Raw genomic sequence first — 13,616 nt, 5'->3', positions numbered from 1 at the left:
TTGTATGCTTTAAAAAACTATCATTACTTTTAAAAATCTATTCCCAAAGGCTAAAGTTTTACAATTTCTTTACAATTAATTATGTCCTTTTTCTTCTCTTGGGGTTCGTTGTCTTCACATGGTTGTTCAGGCTTTTTTTTTTTTTTTTAATATAATATATAAAGAAAGAAATATTGAATTTTGGTTGCTTACATATATGGCTTCAAAAAGTTCATTGCAATAATGTTGGCATCCCACATGTCACTCATGATTTTTGCTCATTTGGCTCTTAATTTTAATCTTTAAATTAATAGAATATATTGCCCTTTCTCCCTTTTCTTCTTTTCTAATAATAATAATAATAATAATTACTATTAAACCATTTTCCAACCTCATCATCAATTTATTTGGGTAGATATCATGGATAGATTATACCAACAACATCGAATAATACTATAGTTTTATTTTTTTCTTTGTAAAAAATATTCATTGATTAATCAATGATTTCTTCATTTTCAAGATCATGAATATGGTTTTAGCTACCTCAATCAAACTTAAACATTACTCTTCTTCCCGTATGAATGCTTTAGTGGGCTAATTAATTTCTTCATTGTATATTTTGGGAGAGGGACTAATTAAGATTTCTCCACCAGCTGATCATGATCATCAATTAAGCTAAGACTAACCCAATTAATAAAAGCACAAAAGTATTAGCATTGTAAATTGTAATTAATAATAACGTTTTTCTTTTTTTTTTTTAAAAAAAAAAGAAAAGCAAGATAATATTATTCCTTAATAGTATAAATGCATTAATAAAGCCCTAATAAAGGGTGGCTGATGGGAAGTAGCAGCTGAAATCCTGCATGCCACATGCATGCAACTCACTAGAAAGATTCGAGATGCTAATCCACACCGACATTTTTTTTTTTTGGATATTATGCATTTCGTGGAGTTTGGGCCAACCAGACATTGACACAATTAGCCAAAGTGTCAAGCATATTTACTTTCTTTCAATTTTATTTATATTAATTATTAATAATTTGAGAAGATTAGGTGATTTAGCGATTGATTTTTATGGGATAATTGCTTAATTGTTCGTTTATTAATTTTTTGGATTTTTGAGTTGACATGAATTATTGGGGAAATGATTATTTTAAATATATAATCTTGGGATTATTATTATTATTTAATGTATTAAAAGTAACAGTAATTATATGATAAATGTCCTTAAAATCATGTTGTCTTTCTTTGTAGCTACTAATTAAGTACACAAATTAGTTAAGCACCTAATTATTAATTTATATTTTTCACGTTTCCAACACCAAATTGATTGTGCTGAATCATAAAAACTTGCCTCCTAATTAATCATAACAAAATCATCAATGATTTTTTTTTTTTTTTTATAAATTTTTATTTCTATGATAACGAATTATAATTTTCAGTTAAATTTCCCTTTCAAGTTTTTATTCATAGGAGTAAATTCCTGATTAAAGCTAGGATTCCGCACCTCTTGATTTAGTGAAGATTCATTTCTTGGAGACCTCCCTCCTGTTATCAGTGAGGATATTAAATGGCAATAAATAGATAAAAAAAGGCTGAAACAGAATCCCTCCAGAATGTCCATAGCAAGCGAATGAGATTGGAGAGCAATGAAGCAAAAACAAAGGGAATAATAATATAAATGATTAATGAAGTATGAAATTCTTGAAAATTCTAAGAAATATGATTGCAACATGTGAGTGGTAAAACGAGAGGCCATCCCCTTCTTTTAAAACCGTTGAGTATACTTTAACTAGTGGTGGATGTTGACACCTAGAAAAAGTGATCCTCTTTGTTTTATCCTCAAATGAAATTCCCAACTTTATCTCAACAGCTGGATCAATAATGGGTATTCCTAAATAATAAAAGCCAAGCTCTTTCACAGTCAAAACTGGTAGGTTTTTTAACCACCGTAGTTCAAAATTTCAAGTGGGTTATGTAGTTTTATTGACTCTGGCCACTGGCCACCTGAAAAAAAAAAAAAAAAAGTGAGAGGGAGGGAGGTAGGCTTAAATAAGGCACATGGGTGCATGTGTACTCTGGTTGTTTGTATGCTGTATGCCACAACGAAATGAATGCAAACCATGTGCCCAAAACGCATATTAATATTGCTCCGCAAGTTTTATCATTTCTCATCACATTGTTTGCTCACATTGTATTGTACTAGTTGTAATTTTTTTTTTTTTTTTAACTTCTTTCATTTCATAAAAATATTTACTTTTTTAAATAATAATTTATTTATTAACATACTCCTATTTAATATGCCTTAAAAAAAGTAAAATTTATTAGTTTTAAGAAAAATTTGATAATATGAATTATTTAATTTTTAATTGAGCAATATGAGTAAAGGGTATATTAAAAAAAATTTAAAATAAAAGTTATTGCTTTAATTATATTAATTATAAACTTCTTTCTTTTTAAATAATAATTTTTTTTATTTATCTTAAATGACAAACTTCTTTCTTTTTAAATAATAATTTATTTATTAATTTATTAATATACTCCTATTTAATATGCCTTAAAAAAGTAAAATTTATTAATTTCAAGAAAATTTTGATAATATGAGTTATTTAATTTTTAATTGAGCAATATGAGTGAAGGGTATATTAAGAAAAAATTAAAATAAAAGTTATTGCTTTAATTATATTAATTATATTTTATTAATTCATGTAAAAATAGAAATAAGTCTATCTTCATAAGACTAAGGAAATATTAAATTATCCTAAAGTAATAATTTCTTTTTTAATTTCTATAGTGAATTTCTAAATAGAAAATAAAAAAATTTAAAATAGAAATGCAGATTAAGTGACAAGTAGCATCGATTCATTTGGAGGAATTGAAGGAAAAATTTTATATTTCAATGTTGTGGAGAGAGAATGAAGAAAGAATAGAAAGATGAGAGAGAGGAAACTCCATTTTTTTTCTATTTTAAGGTTTTATTTTTTTAGTTTCTAATTAAATTATAATGCACTTATATGCCTCAAATGACACAAAATCAATTAATTCACATTTCAAAATAATTACAAAAATAAAAATTCAGAAATACATTAGCCCTCAAAAAATATCATCACTCATATGAGCATATGTAAAAAAGAAAAAAATCGTGGTCCTTGGGATTTCAATCATCGAATTGTCTTCACTTCACTCTCTCCCAAATCAAATCCAACCCTAAATGATAGTGATCAAACAGGAGCACTCGTGTGGCTTAATGAGGTCTGGCAACGAAGGTGATAGGTAGCTAGGTGGCTCTCCTTCAATTGGGACAGGGAACATATGTACCTCCTTCAGAGCTTCTCAGACCCCTCAAGACATTCCTCATAGACAAAGAAGTAGAGAGGCAAGAGTGCACTCAATTTGCAAGATTTCAGTTTTGATTTTGTGGTGCTCTGGTGGGGACATTTCGCCACATGATATTGTGCCAGTTTTCTCATTAATATTTTGGTGCTTTCGCGGACTTTAGGGGGGGGAGTGAAGTTGGATATTCAAGATACTAGATTTACCCCCCACCCCCTACCCCCTCAGCCCTTTCCACTCCCAGTTCCCCTAACACTAAAGCAACCCATCTCTGTTTTAATTCTTTTTATTTCATCTAGAAGCAGAATTTGATGCCATATTCAGCTAAGCTAACCTAACCACCTGTTATCACCATAACTACGCCTCCAACTCAGATATGCCCAAGCCAAATAGGTCGCTCCCCCAAATAATATGTGCACTGGGCGTCCTTTTCTCTCATTTTCCAGGTGTCCTAACCAGTAAAAATTCCTTAGTTCAACCAAAAAACGGTGTAACGCCAAAAATGATGACGTTTAGCAGTTAAAAGGCTAATGCAGAACTGTTCCCTCAACATTTTAAAGCAAATTAGAGATCACCACCAACAAGAAGAAATAGAGACCAAAAGAAAAACAATTTTGAGATGGTAAAATAAAACCCATTAAGCAAAGCCTGCGCAGTATATACAAATAATAGAACAAAACAGAGCTTCTATACTAATCTAGCCCCAAAGCATTTCATGCACTAATATACTCCAAAGGCAACTACAGAATAATGGAGTCTTTGCCCAAAAAGGCTCGAACCAGTTGTTCACAGATTGTGAGCGAAAGATTTCACTGGTCAATTATTCCTTCTAAAGTACTCAAAAGAAAGGACACAAAAATTTTAGAATAAAAGTAATGTGAGATAGAATTACTCAGAAACAAAAAGGGAAAAAATCGAAAAGAGGATGAGGAGAAGGACAAGTATTTAACATGAGATTACTGAGGAGAAAGTGGGGGAAAGATGAAAATTAAGAAAAATATATTGAAGAACCACGTAATGAAATCTGGCCCTGTGCCGAGACTGCCATCAACTCGTTGGCCCAGAACTAGAGCCGGCGCCGGAACTTGAGCTGGATCCAGAGAGCAGTTCAGCAAGAGCGCTCATGGCTCGAACTTGCATCTCCAAAGCAGCTATATAATCAGTCGCTTCTTCTAGAATAACAGGCAATGGTTGTTTCCGACAACCAGGAACCAATCGGCCTAGAAGCCGCACTTTCCTTTGCACAGCCGGCAAACTCTTCCCTTTCAACCTCAAAACACTTACTCTCGGCTTCTTCGACCTGCTAGTCCCGGTTGCCATCGAGGCAGTAGCCGCAGCCACCACTCTCTGCCTCTTGTGTTGCTTCCTGAACTTGAGCTTGATTCGGCTAGTCAATATGGCTCGGCTCCACCTTGTTCTCCCCTTAGCAGAGACGGCCAGGGCTCTGTCAGCGGCTTCTCTAACGGCGCGGCCTTGGCGCGGAGCCGAAGGAGAAGAAGGGTTGAGGCGGACTTGGCTCAAGGCTTGGATGAGTTTAGAGCAGTAGATTTGTCGCTGAGCTTCGGTTTTCCATTTAGCATGGCCTTGATTTTGACTCTCCTGGGATTGAGCTTGCGATTTCTTCTTCTTTTTCCTTTTCGAGCGATCAGAGTTAGAGTTGGTTACGGGATGATTCGAGATCAGAGCTGACGCCATCACGATCGATTCTCTTTGAATACGAATATAGCACCAGTCAGACACCAATATTCAACAGAACAAAAAAAATTCTCTATCTTGCTTCAAATTTTTGAGAATCGAAACGCTCTGATTTCCTTCTCTTTCCTCTTGGGCAAGCACCTGATTGAAAAGGAGAAATTTTAGACTCACATGAAAGTAAAATCGAGACCAGATTCAACCGCAAAAACACGAAATATAAACATCCAAACAAAGTTTAGCATCCACAATCGAGAAAACAAGATTAAAATACAATACATGATTAAAGAGACTGATTTTGATCCTAACAAGGGATTACAAGGATCAAAATCGAATGATTAGCAATTAAAGTAGATGATTTGTTAGTTGAGATTCCAAATTGGATACATGAATCGTAAAAACAAAAAAGAGAGAAACTTGTGAAATGGCAGTACAGGATAAGATTATTACCTTTCTAAGGAGAAAAAAGGAAAAATGTTTACATATCAACCACCGTGATAGAGCTATCGATTTACGAAAGCTGAAACTGAAGAAATCGTAAAACCGTTGTTTGGAGAGTGCGAAACAAACGGAACGGAGTTGGTAAGGGTGGGAAAGTGAGGAGTGGCCTGGGAGAGGACAAGAGAGAAACGGTGGTGAAGCTTATAAAGGAATCAAGAGAGAGCACGCATCATTTCCTTAAAACCAGATTAATTGATTTTCTTTTTTTTTTTTTTTTAATTTCGTCAATAGTTTCTTTTAAATAAATAGAATTTAATGATAAAATAAATTAAAAGTAAAGTAATGATAAAAAAAAATCCATAAAATATTATTGAATATATTATGGCTTTGGTTCCCATCTCTCAGATAGATCATTAGTCCTACTTTGAAAAAAAAAAAAGAAAGAAAAAAGAAGAGTATATGTTTAACGAAATTATTTTGTAGCGATTGGCATATATTCCAAAATTTTCAGAAAATTAATTATTTATCGTGCACAATTTATGCGGATGTGAATGGGCTCGTGCAAAAATCAATTAACTGTTTTTTCTTTTTTCTTTTTTTTTTTTGGTTACTGTTTTGTTCTGGACTATGTGTTGCAAGTCTCTGTATTTCAAATATAAGATCATCTCTTCTGATGTACAATGGCGTAAGAGGTTTCTAGAGAAGATTGCATTTCGCGGATGTTTGAAATTAGACACATAAAACGGGAATGAGTAGCTAATAAGCTGTATCACTTCTCTCCTCTATCGAATTTGCGATGCTTAACGGATTCTTGTGTTTCCGTTGGCCTGGGGATGGTCAGTCACTTACTTCAATGAAGATCCAAACGAAGATAGTGAAGGCTCATCTATTCTTCGGTTGGGTTTCTATGTCATGCATGGCAATAACAGTTAAGTCTTTTGTGTTTTTTTACCTTCCTTGACTCTACATGTCTCTCCGGTGACCTACGGGTGTTTGGGTTAAGCGGCGTCCCTACTGCTTCTTGCGCTAATGAGTCATGATTCCGAATTGATTACCTGTTACAATTAGGGTTTTTGATTTTGATGTTTGACTTATCTCTTTATGGGCTTAGTTAAATTATTTTATTTATAACTCCTTTGCGATAGGCTTCTTCAATCAAACATCTATCTTTAAAAAAAAATAAATAAATAAAAAATACCATGTGCCAGCCACAGTACATAAAGTGCTGGCAAAAGTTTTGTTGTCTCCAAGAAGGCTGAAGTTAGGAAAATGCAAAGCAAAGCTGATCCAATTTGTTTTTATTTGGTGGCTGTGACGTAAATTCCAAATATATATATATATTTTTTTACATATTTCTTGGACTACAAAAGGGTCTCATTGGTCAATTCAATTCTGAATTAAATAGAATTGATAAAATTAAAAATTAAAAATAAAAATTTTTAAAAATTAAATTAAACTGATCACTAAAAAATAATTAAATAAAATTAAATTAATAAATATCAATTCTATTTAGTTTTAAATTAATCAAATTAAATTTTATAAGATTTTATATTTTTAATATTTAATTTTAATAATAAAAATATATAAAAAATTTAAAAATCAAAATATAAAGATATTGAACTTCCTTAAGATATATATATATAATTTTAATTTAATTTTTTAATTTTAATCAAAATCTACTCACCCCTATTCTTATTTAAATATAAATCAATAACATTTAAGGAGGAGAAAAAAAAAAAACGATAATAGACTTTATTTAGAAAATTCCAAATTATTTCATTATGATTTATGTATTTTCCTCTTGTCCGGTGAACAGTGCCATCTCTTGCCGCATATTTCTAAATTCACCCATTTTCTTGCTCTCTCTCTCTCTCTAGAAGTAACCTTTTTTTGTTCTTTACAGGCAGCACACGGCATAAATCCTGAAGGGAAAAAAAGAAATTGACATTATGCACTGAACAAAAGGGATAAATACCAGAGTTGCTAACAAAAATATTAAAATTTTCATAATTGAATGGACTTCTCAACAGGTAAAAAAAATTAAAAATTCTAACTGGAAAGATGTTGAAGAAAAAAAAAACCTAAATTCCCAGGAGAAAGCCTTATTCAGGCATCACTTTCCTTACTGAAGGTTCAGGAGGACAAATACAACTCTAAAATCTGTGGTTTTGCTATCATCGCTAGAAACATATGCCAATCATACACAAATTAATATGAAAACCTTAAATCCCCTGAAAAAAGATTTAGAAATAATTAAATAACAATGATATAAACACAAAATGATGAATTTTTTTTTTCTCCGAAATGATGGAGTTGACTACTTGACAATTTCAACCCAAATATTAGAAATTGGGCAGGGTTTCAAAATCCAGAGACAACCAAGCTGAGAAAACCAATAAGCAGACTGAATATTATAAAAGCCTAGGGGTTGACGACGTCGCAGCAAGCGATTGGAAGGATTTGTGGTGTTGGCTTCCACTAATATAGTAGGAGTATGGGTCCAGTGTAATATTTTGTTATCATTCCGTGCAATGATTAATGAAGGTGATGATCCAGAAAAGAAATGATAAACAAAAGGAAAGCATGTGCAGTGTAGGTTGTTCCTCTGGCACTTTCCTACCTCCGGCTAAGTTTTTGCATTTGTTGGAGGAGATTTTGGAATTTTGCTACCTTGTAAGGTGTGGACAGTTATGCTTCACATTTCCAGCAATGGGTCCTTGATTAGTTCACCTTATACAACAGATATTTGTTTCAAGCAATCACTAATTGTATATGATATGTACTTGTCAAGTCAGACACTGCTAAGCATAAGAAATGTCCAAACAGATTTAACTTGATTTAACGGGTCGGCAAACCGGCAATAATCAAGTACAGGCTGTTTTTTCCTAATATTTTATCAGTGAAAAATAACATAAGCATGTTAAAGTCAAATACCAAATCAGTGAAAAATAACATGAAACATATTTAGAAGAAGATTTTTGGAGATAAGCCAAGGGTTTTTAAAGAAATGAGATTATAATGGATAAGAAGGTTTTTTTTTTTTTTTTTTTTTTTTAAAAAAGGCAAGGTTTTTAAAAAGTTTTAAAACCTTAAAAAATACCACTTTTCCAATTCAAGAGTTTTAAGAGGGTTTGCTACTTTACTTTTAATTACCTTCCTTTATCTTATCTCTTTCACACCATTCAAATACTGGCCTATGCATGTCACTAGGCTCCTCGTCCTTGGAAGCACCCTGTGGAGTTCATCTTTGACCAAGTAATAATGAAAAGCTAGTCACCCAATGTGATATCCACTCCATTGAGATTGATTTCGTCGAAATGTTCACACTTCCACTGTAGGTTTTCCTAGTAATGGCCAAAAGAGAGCTTCGGTTAACAGCTAGGTAGTTCACGACACTAACGAAATGCTAACCTGACTTTAAGGATAAACAACACAATGTCATTATGAGATGTTTGAGAGTGCTTGTTTTAATCATGAATCTAATCCTCATTATCACCGAAATCGTGGTATCATGTGTCTGTAACTCTACCATTGGACAACGGATTAAGAAACCTCAAAAGGGTGTTTTGAGAATCCAACACACTACTGGGCATTATGGCGTGCCAGAGAGATTGCCTCCTTTGCGCGACACACAATAAAACATTAAGCATTATAAAAGGCAACAACAATAAACAGCGTCAGAAAGTGAGGAAATTATAGCTAGTAGATAACGAACAAGAGTGATTTGAGACTGAATTCTTAAATCTCAGTGACTTATGACATGGCAGTTGTAAGTAGTTGATCATGATGGCCGTTAATTCTGACTCAGGAGCATCACACAGATGCTAAGGGTCTGATTATGGACGTTAGAATTTTGGTTCTTATATGATTCGGTATGAGTCTGTCATGGCGACTAAATTTCGGTTTTCAAGTTAAACTAACATACTTAGGCTTTGGGTCCAGAAAATTAACAACAGTAGAATAAAGGTTAAGGAACATATATACAAAGTTGCCAAATTTCATTCCAGTTTGATTAATATCTGAATTTCAAGTGCATCAAGGCTCAAACCAGAATCAAAGGTGTTTATGCAATATCAGGATCAAATCCAAAGTGGAATGACTTCAGCTGCTGTTCCACTCCACATCATCGCCATTTTATGGCTCGCTGGCCCCCGTCTACATAGCTGAATTTCTCTCAACCCCTGCCAAGATTAGTTGACCTGTGAGCTGGATTCAACAGGCTTAAGCACACATTGTATCTAGCACTAGAAGTCAAACATTTGAAATGCGCACGAAAATGCACAAGTAACTGTAGTCCCATCCTAGGATGATTATAAAAAAAAAAAAACCTCCAATAATTGTGGAATAGGAGCACCTCATATTCTAGTATGCTTGTTGACAGTTTGCATTTAGCTGGCAGGACTTGGTGGGAATGGTGCAATATAATGTTTAGGGTGTGTTTAGTAAAAGCTTAAAAAATTAAGAGTTAAATGTTAAATTTTAATTTTTAAAGAAGATTATTATTGATTTAGACTCCAAGATTTGTATACCCAATGAAATATAAATATTAATAAGATGAAAAGTATTTTAAACTCTTTAAGCATTCAAATATTATTGATAATAAATTAAAAATTAAAAAAAAAAGACAATTATTCTTATCAACCTTGTACCCAAACACTCCTTTAAGAGATATGAAATAATGAAGATTCTTCCAAGAATATAATTATGAAAATGTATAAATAACGACGAGATTATCTCAAGAGCCATATTGAATAAAGGATTAAAATGGCACATCAAATATTATATTACCACGCCCTAAAGCCCAAGATGTTCCTAAAAACATTCATTATATATTCATGAGCGTATGGATAGACACAAATATCTATACAATATAAAATGCATGAATGCTTATGACAGTTAATATGGAAGTCCTAATTCATTTTTATTTATGATTTAAGTTTTTTTATATATAATTAATAAAATAATTAAATAATTTAAATTATATAAAAAAAATTCTTTAATTTGATTAAATTACTCTTTATTTTATTTAATTATAAGAGAGTTAATAAGATGAGTTTTAAGAAATGATAAATAAATTTAGAAAAAATAACTTTTAAAAATTATAGATAAAAATGAAAAAAAAAATAATTAAAAGGTCCCAACAACAATATTTATCAACAGTTACTGAAGTTTTCACAAACATTATCAGTACTTCATTCGAATAGGAAAGAGATTGGACAATACTTAAAAAATCTCAACGTACCCAAAGGTTGACGAAGCATGGGAGGATTTTTCAGTAATGTACATAATTTAAATAAAAATAGGATTTGGGATGTGGCAAATGACCAAGGTGCAAAATTCAAATAGCACTCGCTCCATTTTAGAAAATGGATCTTTGGCCAGCCTACAAATGCTCTATGCAAACAAAATCAAATCACTCCATTTGTATAGGACACCAAAAATGCCCTTGCTCCATAATTGAACTAGGTATCGGCATAAGATGCCTACTGATGGAAAGCACACATCAAATGATTGTCATAAAGCCTACTAATAACTTAAAAAACTTTCTTTTTGGTATAATAAACCATTGCTTTCAATTACAGCTTGCTCCCCCATACCTTCTCTCTCTTAACAATGAATTTCTCTTATTCTAATGCAACAAGCTTTAGCAAAATTGTTGGTGGATTACACCAAATCTTTGCCTTTAAGTACAGCTAGCTAAAAAAGCTTCACTGTCTGATTAATAAACTAATTTCATGGATTACTTCAAATTATCCCCAACTTCCACCCTATCCACCCCGTCAAAAAGAGTGCACTCACACCCTGTCGCTTGGTTCCATGAATAATGTGATGCTTGAAAATAAAATCGCTGCTCATGGGGGAAAAAGTTACTTGAAGGTATAATTACCTTACGAAAATCCACAAATAACTAGCAAGTTTCAGGCTTCTCTTATTAGCCCATTATAATCTAATTACGAAATGGCAAATTAGATATGATTTACTCTCTTCACTAAGGCACTTTCAAGAAGAGCCCAATAGAGTTATACCCGGGGTCTTTCTCATATTCCGTTTCGTCCACTCTTGCAAGTTTTAACAACTTCCGTCCAAATAGCCTATCAGGCCTTGTTAGGCTGTCCTTTTATCGTAATAAAGAAATATCTAGTTAATAATATTAGTGTGGCTATTAAGCTTTTAAAGGCCTGTCATTATACACTTTAAAGATGTCCTTTCGGGAACATCCGATAAAATTATACACTTTAAAGATTAGCTTAATGTTGTCTTAATCCAACAATAAGTCTGCGCTCCGTAAATTTTCAGTAGCAAGTCACCCTTCTGATTTTCTAATACTTCCTTTATTTCATTTCAAGTGGTGCTTTAGAAATTTTTTTTATTCTATTTCATTTATTATTTTAAAAAATTAAAGATGTATCAATTATTTTTATTGAATTTTATCTTTATTTATTTTATTTTTAATAAATTATTTTTTCTTATTACTTTTTTAAATTTTAATAGGGTATTTTAGTTGATTACTATAATTTTTTTTATAAAAATGAAGCTATCTAACCATTTTCTTAATTATTATACAAAAATCTTAAAAATTACTTTGAAATAAAATAATAAAAAATAAACTTCTCCTTCTGTCCATAAAAATATATTTACTTTTTCTTTTTTATATGTCTCAAATTATAGCCTATTTTCTATTTTGAAATAGTAATTTATTTATTTATTTAATTACTAATGTTACTCTTATTTAGTATTCATTAAAAAAAACTTATTAGTTTCAATACTAATTTAATAATAAGTAAATTTTAATAGAGTAATATGAATAAAGGGTAATATTAAAAAAATTAAATAAAATTTATTATTTTAATTATATTAATTATATTTTTTAAATTATATAAAAATAAAAGTAAGTCAAAGTAAAATTTTTTACTCCTAAAGTTGACTGGATTTATTTATGTTTTGTCCTATTAATCACAAGTGATTTAACTGCCGCTTCATAATAAATTACCAGAAGACTTTGGCCTCCTAGGTCATGACTCCTCAGGTCCTTGTATTGAAGTTCACATTGCTTATAAGTTGTTTGAAATTAGGTTATACTTGGTAAAGTTTAATATAATACAACATAATTAATTATATAATATAATTAAAATTATAATGTAATGTAATTATTATTTTATTTTTATATTTGATTGTAAAATAAAAAATATAAGTGATGTAATATAATAATAATTTTTATTTTTTAATATTTAATTTTTTATAATGTTAATAATAAGTAATAATGTTTACAGTGATTAATAATTAAATAATAATGGTAGCTAAGCAGTGGTGGTAGTGGCGACAGCAATAATTAAATAGTGATAGTGACAGTGACTAAATACTAGTTATATTGATAATAAATAAAAAAATTAAAATAAATAATTATGATTACATATATTTTTGTATGTAATAATCATTATGTTATTTTGAATATAAATAATTACATTATCTAATTATCATTTCATTATGCTAAATTTTTTTGTATTATCAAATAATATAATCAAATATATAATGTAATTATAATTACATTACAACTTTGATTACACTCTACTAAATATAACATTAATTTGTTTCTTGGATTTATTTGAGTTTTTTATAAAAGTAATAAAAATAAAATATAAAATAATTAATAAAAATTTAAAATATTATATTATTTTTATATATTAAAATTAAATATAATAATCAAGTAAATTATCACGGATAATTCTCTAATTGCTTATAAGTTTGTTTAAGATTTTTATTAACTTGGTTATATGGCGCATCTAATGGCCTATAATTAATAGCATCAGATTAATATTATGTCACCTTAAAAATAAATTTTATATAATTGGATTTTAGGCTCAGATAACAAAAATTTGCTAAAGGCTCTTTTACTTGCCAATTCCATTTAACGTGATCCTTGTATCTTTTGCATACTCGTTAGGCAGCTAAGACCCAAGAAGTAAATTAATAATATGTTGAATACCCTTTTGTATGTATTATTATGTATGTATTAAAATCGGTAACTTGACATGGAAAAGAACTCCCAGACCTATCATACGATATCCTGTTAACAAAACACCTAAAATAACAGCAGATTGTACATAACAAAAAAAATAAAATAAAATAAAGGATGTAACACATTCACTTTAGCTAGTTCGTATATTCTACTG

At 30.7% G+C, this 13,616-nt stretch overlaps 1 protein-coding gene across 1 annotated transcript; it reads right to left on the bottom strand.

Annotated features, from left to right (window-relative positions):
- Nucleotides 1-3,924: 3,924 nt before the first annotated feature.
- Nucleotides 3,925-5,675, bottom strand: LOC110669418 (transcription factor bHLH147). Its single transcript, XM_021831085.2, has 2 exons — nucleotides 5,455-5,675; nucleotides 3,925-5,148 (listed from the first exon to the last, which is right to left on the bottom strand). Exon 2 carries the CDS (start codon nucleotides 5,005-5,007, stop codon nucleotides 4,360-4,362), a length of 648 nt encoding a protein of 215 aa, XP_021686777.1. The 5' UTR covers nucleotides 5,008-5,148; nucleotides 5,455-5,675; the 3' UTR covers nucleotides 3,925-4,359.
- Between the last annotated feature and the right edge of the window lie 7,941 nt (nucleotides 5,676-13,616).

The sequence above is a fragment of the Hevea brasiliensis genome, chromosome 15 (assembly GCF_030052815.1).
Source record: "Hevea brasiliensis isolate MT/VB/25A 57/8 chromosome 15, ASM3005281v1, whole genome shotgun sequence".
Taxonomy (NCBI): domain Eukaryota; kingdom Viridiplantae; phylum Streptophyta; class Magnoliopsida; order Malpighiales; family Euphorbiaceae; genus Hevea; species Hevea brasiliensis.
Note: the sequence above shows the minus strand (reverse complement) of the source record. Positions and strands in the feature narration are given on the sequence as shown.

What these genes read in the sequence shown, in the direction of transcription:
- LOC110669418 (XM_021831085.2), bottom strand. Translation starts at nt 5,007, where the DNA reads ATGGCGTCAGCTCTGATCTCGAATCATCCCGTAACCAACTCTAACTCT.